Source organism: Cervus canadensis, chromosome 1 (genome assembly GCF_019320065.1).
Source record: "Cervus canadensis isolate Bull #8, Minnesota chromosome 1, ASM1932006v1, whole genome shotgun sequence".
Lineage (NCBI taxonomy): Eukaryota > Metazoa > Chordata > Mammalia > Artiodactyla > Cervidae > Cervus > Cervus canadensis.
In genome coordinates, this window is record NC_057386.1 from 18,516,443 (window position 1) to 18,533,869 (window position 17,427).

At 54.7% G+C, this 17,427-nt stretch overlaps 2 protein-coding genes across 14 annotated transcripts; one reads left to right on the forward strand and one right to left on the reverse strand.

Annotated features, from left to right (window-relative positions):
- Window positions 1–3,875: 3,875 nt before the first annotated feature.
- Window positions 3,876–11,936, forward strand: ATXN7L3 (ataxin 7 like 3). Of its 11 annotated transcripts, none has more exons than XM_043467069.1 (13): window positions 3,876–4,509; window positions 5,877–5,987; window positions 6,287–6,419; window positions 6,624–6,795; window positions 6,995–7,092; window positions 7,280–7,302; window positions 7,619–7,685; window positions 7,829–7,914; window positions 8,218–8,286; window positions 8,542–8,603; window positions 8,867–8,938; window positions 9,031–9,188; window positions 9,302–11,936. In XM_043467069.1, exons 2-13 carry the CDS (start codon window positions 5,937–5,939, stop codon window positions 9,448–9,450), a joined length of 1,140 nt encoding a protein of 379 aa, XP_043323004.1. In that variant the 5' UTR covers window positions 3,876–4,509; window positions 5,877–5,936; the 3' UTR covers window positions 9,451–11,936. The 11 variants fall into 11 exon arrangements, with proteins under 11 accessions (XP_043323004.1, XP_043323041.1, XP_043323034.1 ...); XM_043467106.1 differs by having other exon boundaries at window positions 3,877–4,509; window positions 7,640–7,685; XM_043467099.1 differs by having other exon boundaries at window positions 3,878–4,509; window positions 8,560–8,603.
- An 80-nt stretch (window positions 11,937–12,016) lies between these two features.
- On the reverse strand, window positions 12,017–16,066 carry TMUB2 (transmembrane and ubiquitin like domain containing 2). Of its 3 annotated transcripts, none has more exons than XM_043467181.1 (3): window positions 15,919–16,066; window positions 13,437–14,003; window positions 12,017–13,277 (listed from the first exon to the last, which is right to left on the reverse strand). In XM_043467181.1, the coding sequence occupies exons 2-3, from the start codon at window positions 13,976–13,978 to the stop codon at window positions 12,914–12,916; spliced, it is 906 nt and encodes a 301-aa protein (XP_043323116.1). In that variant the 5' UTR covers window positions 13,979–14,003; window positions 15,919–16,066; the 3' UTR covers window positions 12,017–12,913. The 3 variants fall into 3 exon arrangements, with proteins under 3 accessions (XP_043323116.1, XP_043323124.1, XP_043323107.1); XM_043467189.1 differs by having other exon boundaries at window positions 15,865–15,990; XM_043467172.1 differs by lacking the exon at window positions 15,919–16,066 and adding an exon at window positions 15,242–15,837.
- Between the last annotated feature and the right edge of the window lie 1,361 nt (window positions 16,067–17,427).

The window sequence follows — 17,427 nt, forward strand, 5'->3', positions numbered from 1 at the left end:
AACCATTCCAAAAAGTGGCCTCTATAGAGATGTCTCTTCGAAGCTGCAGACCAGTACAGACTTCAGTGTATCCTCTGGGATATCCTGCAAAGCAGATATCCTCTGGGATATCCTGCAGGTACCTCAAGACCCCAGATGAGCACTAAACATCTACTCATTAGTATCAGCCTTAACTCTTCTCCCTATTTCATCTCTCAGTGAAAGGAGGTGAAATTTGCTCACTGAGACCTGTTTGTTCCCACTTCTTATCTCTCTCAAATCTGTCAACCTGCTTACATCCCATCCTATTCAAGGCCATCACCATTGCTCATCCTCTGCAAAAACCTAAAACTCATCTTCCTGCTTGCACTCTTGCCCCCTACAGTCCATTCTGCACACAGCAACCAGAGCTATCATTTAAAAACAAATCTGCTAACTTCCGCACTTCCAACTTGCCTTGTCTTACCATGACCCTACAAGGCCTGGCCTCTGTTTTCCCTCTCCCTTCCCTCACTCCACTCTCCCTAATCACTCACAAGGATCCAACCAAGGGATATGTCTTTTGCTCCTCAAACATACCTACAAGACCTCTGGACTTGCTCTCTCTGCCCAAAATGCCATTCCCCCAACACTACAGATAGCTTGTTTTTTTCATCCTTCAGACTTAGGCTCAAATGTCACCTCACAAGCCTTTCCTGACCACCCTCTCTAGGGAGGCCTTCTCCTACATCCCCTTGTTTCTGTATTTGTTTACCTGTTCATTGTCTATCTCCCCAAACCAACACATTCAGTTTGAGATATGTTGGAGTTACGGTGGGATTAGCTGGTGGAGACAACTTATGTGTTCATTACAGTAATCCCAGAACCTATTCCCAGGTAGCTCAGTGGTTTAAAAAAAAAAAAAAAATCTGCCTGCCAATACAAGAGATGCAGCAGATACAGGTTTGATCCTTGGGTCAGGATGATAACCTGGAGGACGAAATGGCAACCCACTCCAGTATTCTTGCCTGGACAGAGGACCATGGCAGGCTACAGTCTGTGGGGTCACAAAGAGTCAGACACAACTGAGCGACTGAGCATACATAGCATACATTTGACAAATCAAGAAATATTCATTAGGGGACTTTCCTAGAGGTCCAGTGGTTAAGACTTCCAACACAGGGGGCCTGGTTCAATCCCTGATCAGGGAACTAGATCCCACATGCTGCAACAAAGATTTCAAATGCTGCAACTAAAAGGTCCCACATGCCACAATTAAGACCTAGTGTAGGCAAATAAATAAAAATATTTTTTAAAAGATCCCGCATGCTGTGCAATACAGCCAAGGGAATAAGAATGGCCCATAATAATGTCATATATATATGTATTGTATATTATATATAGCCTCTTTTTGCCCAAGTCTAATTGCACAAACCATCCCAGACTCAAACACACCACACTCTTCTCAGGCCTCTACACATTCTGCCTATATACATAACTGTTACCTAGAATGCTCCTCTTAACCTCTCTTTCTAGTTAATTCAAGGCTCCACTTGAAAGATCACTTCCTCTAGGGAGCCTGCCCTGAAGTCCTGACAAAAAGATGTCTACCCGTTTGTTTCTTTGGCTGCCTGAATGCCTTCACATTCAACCTTTTTTCCACATCAGGCTTTGCTGGGTGGTAAGCTCCACTAAGACAAGGTCTGTGTGTCTCTCTGGCTTGCTGCTGTAACCCCAAGGCCTCACCCAGAGCCTGGACCAGTGTAGTCCTTAGTGTTTATTGACTGGTGCTAACTGTGGAGACCGGGCTAACTGTGGAGGTCACCACCACAGAACCACTCAGGCCAAGTGCCAAATGAAGAGTACAATCCAGCTTTAAAGGAGTTTGTTGTGAGGGTGGCCTGGGTGGAGAAGTGAGGAAGGATTTAGGTAAACAGGGAGGAGACAGGAAGGCTTCCTGGGCATATGTAAATTCCTTACGGCAGGGTATATTGGACATATTCTGAGACCAAGAAACAGATCAGTATCGTCAGAGTGGAGGATTTCTGATTCACACTAAGACACTTGAAGTACTGGCCTCCTACTTGGCTCTAGACTCAAATTCAAATACCTTCTGAGAGTCTCCACCACCTAATCCCACAGTATAACTCCCAACGAATCTCAGTGAGAACTCATCATTCTCCTGTATCCTCACATTGCCCTTCCAGAGTTCCCCATCTTGGTTAACAATGTCTTCAGGCTCTCTCTCTCCTTCACCCCACACATCTCAAGCTATGACAAAAACCTACTACTTTAAAGCTATCCAGACTCCCCACTCCAGAGCATCTGCTTAAGTCTGGTCAAACAGTTCCCCTTGAGGACTTCTGACAGCCTGTAGGGTTAAATCCCACTAACTTCTCAGCACACCCTTAGTCCTATGTGGTCTGTTCTGCTTACTTCCTCACCAATTCCTATGTTTCAGCCAGTGCAAGAAACCTTTCCTAAGAAACTCTTTTACATCATTTGATTCCTCCTCCTAGCCACCTCTGTCCCCTATGGTGTTCTTTTTTTTTTTCTGGCCATGCCACACAGTGTATTTGATCTTAGTTCCCCAACCAGGGAGGGATCAAACCTGTGGCCCCTGCAGTGGAAGCATAGTCTTAACCACTGGTTGTCCAGGGAAGTCCCTAGCTCTCTTATTTTTATCACACTGTTGGGCAATTACTTTCCTACAGGTCTGTCTACCCCACAAATTGTGAACTTCTTGAGGAAGTGTGTCTTATCTTTGCATTAACACACAAAAACAGCTAAGATTCACCAAACACTTACATTGAACTAAGTTTCTCATGTACTGATTTGTCAATTCCCACAACCTAATAAGTACTGTCATCATACTCAGTGACAACAGAGGAAAGCGAGGCAACAGAGAGCTCATTTGCTCAAGTTCATTTGTCAAGTCCACAGATTTGAATTCAGATGATTCCTGGTCTTAACCACTTAGGACTAGGGCCTCAATAAATGCTTGCCGAAGATTAAAGAGTCAATGATGGTCCCAAAGCAAAGATTTAACGCTTTCTTCATTTAAACTCATCTTCTGCGGGAAGAGGGCTGTCATACACCCGTTCCAGGACTCTAGACACAGAGTAACAGAAACGGCAGCGCCGGTATAGGCATCTACTGCGGCTGGGAAAGGCCCTTTGCTCCAGAAGAGGGACTGTGAGAGCGCGCGGATATGGGTACACATAGGGGAGAAGAACTGGGTCGGAGGAAGGGTCTGGCCACTGCCTGGCAGTCTAAGGAGAGGAGAGGTGGGGGGTCCAGCGTGGGTTCCGGAAGCAGGAAAGGCGAGCAGGTGTGGGATCTAAATTAAGATGAGGGCGGGGAGGGCACTCCGCTCAGAATGGCACAGTTCAGCCTCCGCCCTCAGCGGAGGACCCTCATCTAGGGCGTCTGTTGGTTCTGAGGCCCGGAGTCGGCTAAGATCAGCCCAGAAACACGGGGAACCGAGGCTCGGACGAGGCCCCTCGGTTTTCTGCCCTGAGGTGATAACTGCGTCCCACTTCAACTCTGGCTTCTCCACATAAGTAAACTCCGGGGTGGTGGCGCTGGGGGTAAAAGAGCCGGGAGCCCGGAGGGAAGGGCGGGGGAGCCTAGGCCGGAAGGCGTCCCAGGCGCGGCTGGAAGCCGGCGCTCTCTTTCGACGCCACCCGCTGCCCCCGCCCCGGAGCCGGCCGGGACGGCACAACGTCTCCGCCCCCAGCGCACCGCGCACCTCACCTTGAACGCCGCTCCACCCACCGAAATCCTATTGGGCCGGCCGGGCCTAGGCAAGACGGCGATTGGCCGAGGTGGCTCCCGAAGGCCCCGCCCATATCCCCGCCCCCGTCCCCGTCCGCCGGTACTTTGGACGGCGGCGTGGCGCCCCTCCTCCCCGCCCGGTCCCCGCCCCCTGGAGCAAATGCTGCCGAGCTGCGGCCGCCGGGCAGATGCACGCGCTCGGGCCCTTCTAGCAGGCGCGAGCAGTCGCTGGGCGCGCGAAAGCGAAAGAAGGAAGAGGAAGGGAGGGCGGGGGCGGGGTGTTGAGGAGGGGCGGGAGGAGGAAGAGGAGGAGGTTGGAGCGCGCTCGCGCTTGGCCTCGCGCCCGCGCGAAGGGAGGGGGAGAGGGGCGCGCGCGCGCACGCTCGCGTTCTCGCTCGCTCCATCCATCCATCCTCCGGTCGCGGCACGCGCGCGCGCTCCGGGCTCGCGCCGCACCCCCCGCCCGGGAGAGGCGGGCTGGAGTGGGGGGCGGGGGGAGGGGCGCGCGGACGGCGCGCGGACTGCGCGCGGGCGGGGTGAGGTGAGGAGGAGGAGGCGGCGACGGGACGAGAAGGGAGGGGAAGGGGCCATGGCCGCCCGGTGAGGCGGCGAGGCGGGGGGGCGGCCCGACCCCCCGGCCCCGGGCCCTGGGCCCCGGGGAGAGGCGAGGACGGACCGACGGACATGGGGCTCCGGAGCAGCCGCCGCCGCCGCCGCCGCCGGAGGACGCGGCCCTGAGAGGCCGCCGGGCCCCGGCGCGGCCCCCCGGGCGGGGTGAGTACGGGACGGAGACGGGGACGGGGGAGGGGCCTGTGGGGGGCGGGGGGCGGGGCCCGAGGCGGGGCTTGGGCCCCCTCCCCCCAGGTCTGGGTCAGCGCCCCTTCCCCTCCCCCCGGGCCGACGCGGAAACGCCCGGCTTCCCCCGGCTTCCCGGCCCGGCCGGGGCCCCTAGCTCTCCCCCTGTCTGGGTCCCCCCTGGGCGGGGCAGGGCCGGCCGGGGAGGGGGCGCGGGGCCTTTGTTAGGGAGCCAGGCCCCAGCCCCCGGGACAATAGAGACACCCTCCCGGACTCCTCTCCCCGGCCGGCCGGGGCTGTCGGCGGGCGGGGAAGAAGAGGGACCGGGACGTGTCCCACTCTGCCCACTCTCTAGGGGTCGGTCTGTCCCGGACCGGCGCCGGCCTCCGGCGACTCGGCTCTCCTCCCCCCCAGTCGGTATGATGCAGCAGCAGTGCCGCAGGGACGGGGGAAGAGCCGAGGCCCGGCCTCCTACCCTCCCCAGTGCCCCCGGCTCGTTTGTCAGTCCCCACCCCACTCTAGGCCGGCAGCTCCTTAAACTCGTACCCACCGTTCAGAGGGGCCCCGGACTGTGTGCTCTGTTTCTGAATCCTTTGGTGGGGATTCCTGGACTTTGGGGCTCTTGGAGAGACTTCCGGGCTGGTCCTGAGGGAGGGAGGGTGGTTATCTCAAAGAAGAACAGGTAAGGGGAATGCCCACTCCTGGCATGCCATCCCACCGGATTCTACCTCCTCTTTCTTGCTCATGGTGGCTAGGATGCCCTTTTAGCTCTAGGTTTCTGTGGGCTCTGCTCTCCGTCTGCAGTGACAGGCTTATTTCAAGGGAAGACAGAGTAGGGTGAAGGTTGTAGGGTCCTAGGGCCATTCCTACTTCTGGTAGCAGTACCCCCCCAAGTGGACATCCTGGCTGAAAGCAGAGGTGACTCTGAGGAGAGCCTGGAAGGGGGGGGGAGTGTATTTAGGAGTCTGTGCAGTTCTTTGCCACACCCTGTGGGTTTGCTTTGAGGCCTTAGAGTTCCTTCTCCTCCCCCTGCTGCATTGCACCATGGGTATGGAAGAGGGGTTTGAGTTTTGGGAACCTGGGGTGAGCTGCTGCCTCCTGTAGACCCAGACTCTGATTGGCAGTAAGAGTCCAGGGCCTGAGTTCAGGCCTGGGAAGGACTAGGCCGCCCTTGGGTTTCAGGCCCTGCAGGACCATGCAGACTTAACCGAGGCCCTAGGGAGAGGTAGATCCTGATGCCACCATTAAGCTCTGGGCAGTGAGGTGCGATGGGGAGGTGGCAGCCATTGGAGGTGCCTTGGACTCACACCAACATCCCCCCCCCCCCCCCCCCCCCGTGTGTGCAGCCGTGTTGCCGCCCGCTGTGCTATGAGCAGTCAGAGCACCGTCTCCACAAGAGTTCACAAATGAAAATGGAGGAAATGTCTTTGTCTGGCCTGGATAACAGCAAACTAGAGGTGAGGGCTCCCCCACGTGTGCCTCCAGTTCTTTCTCTTGATGTCTCTTCTTCGCTATATCTGGCATCCACACCAGAGAGGAATTTGGGTAGTCAGCCTTGTTCTGTAAAGGGAAGAGCCAGCTAAGAAGGCCCAAGGATCCAGAAGAAGAAAGAACTCAAAGTCAAGATGGGGAAAAATGGCAAAGGAAGCTTTATTTTTGGCCAGAGCGAATTGGCAGGAGATTTGGTTGGTGAGAGTTGCCCTCTGTCCATGGGACTGTGACTCTTGTGACCCTGGATGTTCTCCCCTGGGCCCAGGCCATCGCTCAGGAGATATACGCGGACCTGGTCGAGGATTCTTGTTTGGGATTCTGCTTTGAGGTACACCGGGCTGTCAAGTGTGGCTACTTCTTCCTGGACGACACGGACCCTGAGAGCATGAAGGATTTTGGTGAGCGTCAGGGTTGAAGGAGAGCAGCGTAGCCCTGCCCTGGGAGTGCTTTGGAGGGTCCTCCTCCAGCAGCCACACCAGAGGTAGAACCTGGAGCTCCTGGGAGCTTAGGCAGGGGCTCTGAAGAGGCCACAGGGCTGTGGGTGGGAATGAGAGGTAAGCGTCCCTTGCCTGCCCTGATCGCTACGTCTCTCCTGTCCCCAGAGATCGTGGACCAGCCGGGTTTGGACATCTTTGGACAGGTTTTCAACCAGTGGAAGAGCAAGGAGTGTGTTTGCCCCAATTGCAGCCGCAGCATTGCCGCCTCCCGTTTTGCTCCCCACCTGGAGAAGTGCCTAGGAATGGGTCGGAACAGCAGCCGAATCGCCAACCGCCGGTGAGGGCTTCTCCCTCTGCTAGAACCAGAGTGCCCATCTTTCACAGCCCATCCCATGGTGGAGATCCCCCCGGCCCCGGGACATTTGGAGGATATAGAGGGTGGGTCGTGCCTGGCCCCAGACGCTCCCCTGTACGTCTGAAGTCAGGGGCAGAGAGAGATGGCAGTCTTGACCCTTCCTTTTCCCTCTTCTCGGCAGGATTGCCAATAGCAACAACATGAACAAGTCAGAGAGTGACCAAGAGGATAATGATGACATCAATGACAACGACTGGTCCTATGGCTCAGAGAAGAAAGGTGTTTGGGCATCCGGGGAATTGGGAGGGCCATCGGGGTGAGGCAGGCAGACGGGAATTGGGTGTGTAACAGTCACAAGTTGTTATCCTGAATGAGGGAGGAGAGTGTAGCTTTGTAACTTTTCTTTAGGTGCCCTTAGATTGGGAACTTAAAGTGACCCTGCCCTTTACCCTTTTGTCCTACACAGCCAAGAAGAGAAAATCAGACAAGGTAAGAGCCGGGGCAAGCATGAGGGAGATTTGGGCCAAGGACAGATACCCTCCCCTTTGGGCAGGGAGTCCTCGGGTGTCTTGACTCAAGTTTGAGGTCACTGGGTACCTCTTTGGGTTCAGGGCTAAGGGTGTCTGGTGGGCAGGAGGGCAGCAGAGGCCCGGGGTGGGGGGTGGGGGGGGGGTGGGAGGAGGGAGTATGGGTGAAGGGCCTCTTACTGGTGGGGAAGAGTAGGAATTTGAGGATGTTTCTTTGTCAAATCTTTTTTCCTTCCCTGGGTTCTCGGCTCCCCCTTATCGTTACCCTTTCCCCAAAGCTATGGTATCTCCCATTCCAGAACCCCAATTCCCCTCGAAGATCCAAGTCTTTAAAACACAAAAATGGTAAGTGGGGCTGGAACAATGGGAGTGATTCTAACTATGTCTTCTGGGACTTGTTGCTGGAGGGTGGAGGTGGAGGGGCAGGGGGATCGAGGGAGGGCCTGTGATCCTTCTATCACCCCCACTTCCTCTCTGGTTATTTTCAGGGTTCTCTGTCTGTACCTCTGCATCAAACACCCTTCCCCTTCTTTTTTCTTCTTCAGGGGAACTTAGCAATTCGGATCCTTTTAAGGTGAGTAGGGGCTACCCCTCGTAGGTTCCCTCTCAGTATTTGCCTCATTGTGAGTTGGGTGGGCTTGGACAAGTGGGGATCAGAACGCTAACTAGATGGGGTGTTTAGGTCTTGGGTATTCATGTTCTTTGTGGGTCCTAATTCCTTACCCTGGTGCAGTTGGGGTGGAAGAAACTGTTGGAAAACTGCGGGCAATCTTAAGGCCTTGTGACTGAGGGAGGGGCGAGAGGGACTGACTCCACACCCCCACCCTCCCTTCTTTGGCCATCCCTCCTCTAACCTGTACCTCTGGTTCTCACCCAGTATAACAACTCAACTGGGATCAGCTACGAGACCCTGGGGCCAGAGGAGCTGCGCAGCCTGCTCACCACGGTGAGGGATCAGAGAAGGGGGGAAGCCCTTGGGAGCAGGCAGAGCCACAGGCAGTGGTCGAGGCCCTGGAAGAGGCTGGTGACACAGCAGTGAGGGCATCTAGGTCTCTCTCTTGAATTAGGTTTCCCGGCTAGTGTGGTCTGGGACTGTCTGCCATGGACGCCCTGGGGCCATTTCTGAGCACACAGTCTAGCATTTGTACACAAGAGAGTGTCTAGTGGCTATAGAATAGGCTTCCCCTGTCCCTCCTTTCAGCTTATATTCCTCTTCCAGCAATGTGGGGTGATTTCTGAACACACCAAGAAGATGTGCACAAGGTGAGCTCAGAACCTAGGAAGGGGGCCAGGGGGCCCTCCGGCGCCCTCACCCTGGGCACGGGTAGGGAGTACCTTGGACTTGAGCAACGGGACTCCCACCCTCCCCCTCCCCTCCTCTAGGCCTTAGGCCACAATCTGGGGCCTCTTCATTCATCCCTTCCCTGTCTGTCCATCCCTCCCGCCTCTGCTGAGGGGAGGGGCTCCGCCTGTGTTCCTCAGACCCTCCCTGCCTTGTCAGGGTCTGATCACTCTCTCCCTGCCAGGTCCCTACGCTGCCCTCAGCATACAGATGAGCAGCGGCGAGCCGTGCGGATTTATTTCCTTGGACCCTCAGCGTGAGTGACCCTCCAGGAAGGGTGGTGGGTTGGGGAAGGTGAGGGTGATGGCTAGCATCCCTGAAGCGCTTCTCTGACCTCTTCCTCCCCAGTGTCCTTCCAGAGGTGGAGAGTTCCCTGGATAATGACAGCTTCGACATGACTGACAGCCAGGCCCTGATCAGCCGGCTTCAGTGGGACGGCTCCTCTGATCTCTCACCCTCTGATTCAGGCTCCTCCAAGACGAGTGAGAATCAGGGGTGGGGTCTAGGTAAGTGAGACAGCCGGGCCCCAGGGGCTCTCTGCCTGAAGCGGCGTGCGGGGGGACCTTGCATTCCCCTGCCACAACCCTCCTCTCAACCCTCTTGCTGCTTTCCTCTTCAGGTACCAACAGTTCCGAGTCACGGAAAACCAAGAAAAAGAAATCCCATCTGAGCCTGGTAGGGACTGCCTCCAGCCTGGGCTCCAACAAGAAGAAAAAGCCAAAGCCACCGGCGCCCCCGACGCCCAGCATCTATGATGACATCAACTGACTTGGGTACAAGGGGATAGCCTTTGGCTGAGCAGAGCCGTCTCTCCCGACCCCCACCCAGGCGGCACAGCCTGGCAAATGGACGGCTGCTGGGGGTTTGGGCTTGGGAAGCTTGGTGGGCGAGGCAGGCAGAGGATCCAATTATGCACCCCTGGGGGGTGTCAGGGTCTTCTGCGATGGAGCACGAGCCCTCAGCGTGCAGGACTCAGACCTGGACATATTATGCCTTGGACATAAGTTTGGTGGGGAGGCGGTTTTCCTATTTATTCTGTGAGTTACTGGATGTCCAGCTAGGCCAGGGGCCTGACCTGGGCACTGTGCCAGGGCACTGCCGCCCCCCCACCCCAGGAACTGGACTAAGCCCTGCCGAGGAGCATCGTGGCTACCCGGGAGGCCGTGGGTTGGAAGCTGAGCCTGGAGGGGGCCTCCCCCAGCTGCCCTCAGCAATGTGAATGGGTCCGGTGCTTGGAGCTGAGGGGCAGGGCTGGGCGTGTCCTGTCTGTGTGCAGAATCTTATCAAAAGCCCCCATCCCAGGGGGAGGCAGGCATGGCGAGCTGTCTGCTGAGGTAGGCGTCCTGAACTAGCGCCGCCTTCCCTGCCCCTCACAGGGGCAGCCCTTTCCCCTCAGTCCCCGGGGGCCTCCTTGGCAGCAGGAGCTGTCCTTTTGTTGTTGGGTGCCAGGAAAGGGCCTCCAGCCTCTACAGCTTCAAGGAATGGGCACGGGGAGGGTAGGAAGAGGGAGCTGTGTATCAGGATGACTCCCCCCCCTACCTCTCCTCCCTGACCCAGGGCTGGCGAGGAGTGGGGCCCCAAGGTGAGGTGCTGCTTTATTTGAAATGTTTTCTTACCTCATTCCCTGCCCCAGGAAGGGGCCCAGCCTCACCCTCCTGGGGTGGCCCCATGTTCCTCCTGCCTACCCTGCCCCACTGCCCTCCCGGGGCAGCCCAAGTTCCCAACTGCTGCTTGCCACCCCCCCTCTTTCACCTTGACCAGCTCCAGTTCCTCTCTCGATGCTCCTGCCTCCAAAGCCTGCCCTGTCTCCCCTTCCTTTTGCCGCTTTTAAGTTATTTATTCTGTACTTGTGGTTTGGGGCTCTGAGGAAAATCCTGATCTTTTACCTCTCCCCCCCTTGCGAGGAGTGGGGCGGGAAGAGAGGGTGGTCTCTGTGTTCTTGGCTGTCAGCGGAGGGGGCGGGGTGCCATGCCTGGGCAGTGCCCCCCTGCGGGACTGTCGTGCCAGTGTGCCCACCTGCCTGGTCTACATCCTGAAGAGATGTATCATTCAACCTCCACGCGGGCACCATCGCTCCCAGGAACCGAGCTGGAGGACTGCAGTCCAGGTTGGGAGCAGAACTGATGGCCCCAGGGATGGAGCTGACCCTGAACCGTGTTCTCTGGCACTCGCTGGACGTGACCCCTGCCCTCCTCCCAGGAGGAGCCATCCCACATTTGGGTAGTTAGTACCCAGGACTGACCGGACTGATCTGGGTTAGGGACCCTAGAGGGTTAAGGGAACAAGAGATGGGGCTGCAGTACCCTGTCTGGAACCCCAATCTCCCCCTGGGGTGGCTCTGATTGTGGCTGACGCCTGGTTACAAATTGATTTTTAACCCAAGAATTATGATTATTTTTTAAAAAGCCAAACAGATTTTGGCAGGAGTTAGAATAAAGCCTGGGGCCTGGACTCCTCCGTTCTCACCCCTCCACAGCCTTCTCCCTCCACGGGGAGGCCAGAGGGCAAGGAGGATCTCAGTCAGCCTCCAGCCCGCTCCCAGATGAAGACCTGGGAGCGGGCTGGAGGTGGAGGGAGAAAGGCCGCAGGCCACTCTCCCTTCTGAGAGGCAGTTGCAGCTCAGGCCCTAATACACCCTTTCCCCTCTGGCCTCTCCGTTTCCCCCTTCTGGTTGGAGGAGGGAGAAGTGGGAAGTAGTTTGGGAACTGGTTTGTCCACATCCACTTCCCCATTGTTCCTTGGCCCGCCCTCAGGGCAGAGCCCCCTGCCCAGGCTGGGTAAGAGATGGGCTTGGTCCAGCAGGGACCCTGAGGGAGCAAACCCCCTTCCTTCTGGGGAGAGTGTGCCCCCCTACCATGTAGTTGAACAGGGGCTAGGAGCTCCCCACTCCCTTCCCTCTAACAGCAGGCTGTGTGGGTTTCAATTCCCATCCTTCCCACCCCGGCTAGGTGTCGTCCACCCTGTATCCTATCATGTGTCTGAGTGTGTGGGGGGGTTCTGTACTAATTTCCATGGCCGGTGGCTTTTCCTTCCATGCATCACTCCCCCCCGCATGCCCAGGGGCCACCCGCCTGGCATTACCGCATGCTGGGGTCATTGGGGGAGGGGGGTGGGGCTCACGCTGTCCTGTGGTCTTGAGATTTTTATTTTTGCATATGTAATCCATCCTGTACAGGTAGCTAACTTTGTAAACGCTGTGTATTCCCCCTGCCCCCATGGCTGCTGGTGTAAATAAACTGCATCTCCCGTTGGTAGCCCGGCCTGCCCACCCTCATTCCCATGTTGCTGGGGGCAGAGCAACCAGCGTTTTCTTCATGTCACAGCAGACTCCACAGCCACAGAATGGAACTTTATTCAGTCACAGATACTGACCCTCCATCCAAGAGCCCCAGAGGCAAGGGCCTGGGGCCCAGTGCTCCCTACCCAGAGCTGTCCTTGGGGCTGGGCAGGGTAGGACACTGGCTGGCAGCCAGAACTGCCTCTTGCTTACAGCCTTAGGCCTAGGGTAGCAGCAGCTGTGGCCTGGCCTCTCCCGGTGCTGGGGGCTTGGCTTTGTGCCCCAGTCCCCTTCCTGACTGAGCTCTATAAAGGACTATTTAAAAAAAAAAAAAGAACATAAGCAAAGTGCTTTGAAAAAAAGGGAGAACACTGGAAACTGTCCAGAACACAGAGAACACCCTATTCCTGCTAAGGGGTGGAGGGAGAAGGTAGAGGCGGCCAGGTGCCCACAGGGAAAGCTGACACAAACTTCACTCCTGCCTGTATGATTTTAGGCTCAAAAGAAGGATGTTCCACTAGGAAACCCAGAGACACTCCAGGTTTCCTACAGAAATGCTGGGGCCATGCTGAGCTGCCCTGGCAGGCAGCCCTGGGGACAGAGGAGCAGACATGCAGGATAATGGAAAGAGCTAGGGCCACGGCTGGGAGGGAATCCTCAGAGCCCTGGCTCCCTGTTGAGCTGGGCCACCAGCTCAGTTCTGAACTTTAGGACCTTAGAAGTGAAGGAAGATGACATTCTCATTTCTACCTGAGTTGTGCTTGCACAGAGGGAATGTCTGTCCCCTCATGGGCATGAGGGGAATGCCCGTGCCTGGCTCCTGAGTCCTATGGAGGAGGGCCCACCACATCCTTTCCACCCCTCCCTCCCAGGCCCTTGGGCCCAGCTCTGGCCAGGAATGGGGGGAGGCCATAAAGGAGGAAAACCATGCCTTTCATTTTCTCCCTGTGGTCCTTATCGTCCATACATCCCAAATACTAGGAAGCTGAAGAAGACAGTGACCCCCACGAGGGAGACTGTGGCAGGTGCTGTGAAGAACTGGCGGTAATTGATACGGAAGTACCAGACCACACCCAGCAGCACCACAAACACAGGCACCATGAGGCTGCCCACACTGACGCCGAGGCTGGGTGGCTCAGTGGCTGAGGGGGCCAGGGAGCTCGAGGGGCCTGCAACAGCTGACCCAGGGGGTGAGCGGTGACAGTGAATCACACAGTTGTCGGTAATGTTCAGGGAACGCAGTGTGCGGGCTGGGTCCTGCAGCAGGCGGCCCTGGTAGATCAGTTTCATCTGGCTCTCCTGTCCAGGGAAGTATTTACTGTGAGGGTGAGACAGAAGGAAAGACAGAGGGCGAGGAATGAGAAGGCCAAAAGGCAACGTGCTGGGGGGTGGGGGAAAATTGCAGGGTGGGTTTCTAAGGAAGGATTCCCCCGCCTGCCCCATAGGGGCTGCACTTGACACTTCCCAGCCCACGTACCTCTTCAGAGCACCCACGGTATCCTCTGGCCTGGCCACAGCCAGCTCCTCCGTGTCATTGAGGAATTTGAGCCGCACGCTGATGAGGCTGGGGCTGGGAGGCAAGCAGGTGCTATCCTCCGATCTCACAGGTGCCTCCAGACTGCTGTTTCCTGGGCCTGCTTGTCTTTTGGGCAGGCCTTGGATGTCAAGCAGATGCTCAAGGCTGGGCTCAACACCACCCCCAGCTCCAGGTTCCCCTGTGGGGTCTCCCCCTCCTTCGCCAGCCTCTTCAGCCTTCTCATCATTACCCTCTGATGGATGGGGGAGTTCAGTTGGCTCTGGGGTGCCTTGGCCCGCTACCAGATGGTCCACATGCCCCAGGTGAAGGACGGATGTGTCGCCAGCTGACACAATAGTGCCCAGGAGCTGGTTGCTACCGCTGTCTGCTACGTAGGTAGAGAGCCAAGCTAGGACCAAGGCTAGAATCAGCACCACCACACCTGCCACCACAGTCACCTCATTACCCACACCCTCAATAAGGGTGACATCAGAGAGCTCCATGGCCTGGGTGCTGACTGGGTCCACACTGCAGAAACAAAGGGGGACAGTATCAGCAGGGCATGAGACTGCAACCAGCTTTCTTGTTTGTTTAGGTTCTAACTGACCTGGCCCTGAAAGAAAATGCAGTTCAGTATCCTAGAGACACAAACCTAACTCTGGACCCCAAATCTATAGCTAAGGATTTACTCTTCGCCTCTACTGTGAAATGCTGGCTTTCAGGTTCCACACCCTTCCTCTCTCACATTCCAACCCCCCAATAAGCATGGATCATCAGGAAAACGTTACAACTTCATTGCTGCTGCTGTTACTGTCTGTTGTTTTTTTGGGAGATGGGGAAAAACATTTGCTGCTTTGAGCCCTGAGTTTCTCCAGGATTTCTCTCTCTTGGTAAAGCAACTGTGCTCCCCTGAGATGCCTCTAAGGTGGCCTCAGAGGGACCAAAAAAGCCTGGAGTATTTTATTTGGGAGTTCCTTTGGAGGCACAGTAGAGCCACTCTTGCCAGATTGTGTCATTTGAACCCACTCTCATTGAATCATGGATCAAATTCAGATGTCAAGAGCCAAAGAAAATCAACTTATCAAGAGCAAAGTCAGACCACCCCAAAGGGACACCTCTGTAGGGACCATCAGCAGATACTGTGTGTGTCTCCTCTGAAATTCTTCTGGCAGCAAAGCAGGACAGACACCAGAAACACCACCCTCCTAGGTGACCATAGGCTCACAACTACAAAACCACTACTTGCATGAAACTGGTTTAGAAAAGATTCCAAAATGGCTCCCACAGCCCATATTGCAATCTCCCTTCCTGTAATGTGTTCTTCCTTGACAGTTCCTTAGAAAGGTAGGAAGGATCTCTGTTTGCTCTTTGGAGCACCTCCTTCCCTTGGAGAATCTGCTGCTTTCACAGCTGTCCTAGGGCAAATGCAGTCTGATGATTATCATAAACTGATTGTTCTCACAGTGACTTATCTACCTGCCCATCTCTCCACTAAACTCCTGTAAGATCACATGTATTTCTCTATGTACCACAGTGCCCAGCATAATCCCGTAGCAGTTGCTCAAAAAATATTTGTGGAACATACCAACATGTGAATAGTTTTTCACCTCCTAATTTGATACGTGGGCCCTGCAGTCAGGAAAACAAAAACAGAAACCCCCAAACTAATTATAACCTTCGTCTTGCCTCTTACTAGCTCTATAACCTCAATTTTCTTACAGCCTCAGCTTTCTCATCAGTAAAATGGGGTTAAAAATAGTACCTACCTCATAAGGTTGTTTTGAAGATGACGGGAAATCATCGAAGCAAAATACTTAGAATAGTGCCTGGCACATTGCAATTGTTTAGTAAACAAATAGTACCAATTATTTATCACTCCCACAGCTAACCCCTGATGGTAAGAAGGTTGTCATTAACCCTGATTTACAGAAAAGGAAACTGCCGCAAACAGAGGCAAAAACGACTGGCACAGGCACGGGGAACTTTCGAGGAGAGGGACCGGTTAGGACCCCAGGTTTCCCTTCTCAGAGGCCTTTGCTCTCCTCAACCTTTGAGCGACCCTGATGGCACGGTGAGGAGGGGTCTCCGATCTTGCCTTTCCTGACGCGAAGGCTCCGCGTTTGGGCGGTCCTATTCCCGCGGCGCTGGAGAGGGGTCCGTGGGGCCACTCGAGCCAAAAGGCTGCCTAGTTCCTACTGCTGTACCCAAACCCGTTTCTTCCAGCCAGCGAGGGGTAGAATCGAGTGAGGGGGTCACAAACCATCCACACCCCTCAAACTTCGGGGCGGGGCTGGGACACTGGGGGCGGGGCTTGAGTACGCAGAGGAACATGGGAAATTAAAGGGGGACTGGACGGGTACTACGCCTGGATAAGGAAGGAAGGCCTCACCTGAAACGGCCAGAATAAGTGTTTTGACTTCGCCAAGACGACCTGTGGACTCACCTTTCCGTAGAGGCCGGGGGAGGGGCTGGCTAGCCCCGTTTCTACCCAGGGTACGGTCTCTTCCGGCTTCTCCCGGAAGCTGTTAGAACCAGAGACGGGAAGTTCCGCCCCCTTGCCTTACAATGATGACGAAAATCTACGTAAAGCGGGCTTACGTAAACGTATTCTTTAAATAAAAGGGACAGGTTTCTTCGCGGAAGGAGGGGCGGAGTTATGGTTGGCGGGATCCTGGTCCTCCCAGGGCAGAGCCACGCCTAGTGGGCGGGGTTTAAGGAATCAAGGGTTAAGGGGTGGGGCCAGGAGGAAATTAGGGGAGGTGTTGGGGGGAGGGGTGTGGCTTCGCATCTGGAAGTTCAAGCAGGGTGGCACCGCTGGGCAGAGTAGAGCGTCTTTTTCCTCTTCGCAACTTTCTTCTTCCGGCCTTGCTCCAAGCCTCCCGGGCTGATTGGTTTTATTACTGGTCTGCAACTGGTCTGCGCATTGAGCTCTGGGTTAGCGGAATCAGCCGAGACTGGTCTTTCTGACCTCCGAGAGTTCAACTCGGGGCTAGACGAGATGACAATTTAATCACCGTCCGGTTCTCGCAGAATGCGGCCCCAGGTAGTGTGGAACCTTGGTAAATAAGGCAAGAAACCATTTCAAAGAAGGCACAGATTCATTGCAGGCTTAGGGCACGGGAAAAGCAGGAGCCCCAAGAAAGGGGAAAATGGTTCAGCTTACAAGAGGGTTTTTGCAATTAAAATTTGTTCTAAAGACGTTCTGTGGCCGGGTGGGGGGGATGCTGTTGTTTTCCGGTGAACTATTGATTGAAGTATAAATAATACAGACGGGCAAACTCAAAAGCGAAGAGCTCGGTAGTTTTCACCAACTGAACACATCGGTGGAACCGGGACTCAGATCAAGAAACAGAAAATGACCACAGAACGGCCCTTCAGTCCTCTTCCAGCCACTAAGTTCCAAAGAGTGGTCACTATTCTGATTTCTGCCACCATACGTTAGTTTTCTGGTTTTGTATTTTGTACGAGTGGAATCAAACAGTATGTACTCTTGGTGTGTGGCTTCTTTTTTTCTTTTTCAGTCTTTTTTATTGTGGTAAAATATAAATAAAACTTACCATTCTTAACTATTTAAAGTAACTAATTTAGTGGTATTAATTCACAGTCTTGTGTACCCATCATTACTATCTATTTTCTTGTATCCATGTTTCCTCCTCCCCACTTTATTCTACTGTCTTCTGTGAATTTGCTTATTCTAGGTAACTCATGTAAGTGGAATCATACAATATCTATCCTTTTTGTCTGGTTTATTTCACTTAGGATGTTTTCAAGGATTATCTATGTTGTAGACCATATCAAAATTTCACTCCTTTTTAAGGCTGAGCAATATTCCATTGTATGTATATATCACATTTTTAATCCAATCGTCTATCAGTGGACATTTGTGTTGTTTCCACCTTTGGGGTATTATAAATAATGTTTCTATGAACACATTATTAATGTACAAGTATTA

Coding starts and splice junctions, on each gene's coding strand:
- ATXN7L3 (XM_043467069.1), top strand. CDS start 5,937: ATGAAAATGGAGGAAATGTCTTTGTCTGGCCTGGATAACAGCAAACTA. Junction 8,287..8,541: donor TGCGCAGCCTGCTCACCACG/GTGAGGGATCAG, acceptor CCCTCCTTTCAG/CTTATATTCCTCTTCCAGCA. Junction 8,939..9,030: donor TATTTCCTTGGACCCTCAGC/GTGAGTGACCCT, acceptor CTTCCTCCCCAG/TGTCCTTCCAGAGGTGGAGA.
- TMUB2 (XM_043467172.1), bottom strand. CDS start 15,276: ATGATTTCCCGTCATCTTCAAAACAACCTTATGAG. Junction 14,004..15,241: donor CTTCAAAACAACCTTATGAG/GTAGGTACTATT, acceptor TTGTTTCTGCAG/TGTGGACCCAGTCAGCACCC. Junction 13,278..13,436: donor ACCGTGGGTGCTCTGAAGAG/GTACGTGGGCTG, acceptor TCACCCTCACAG/TAAATACTTCCCTGGACAGG.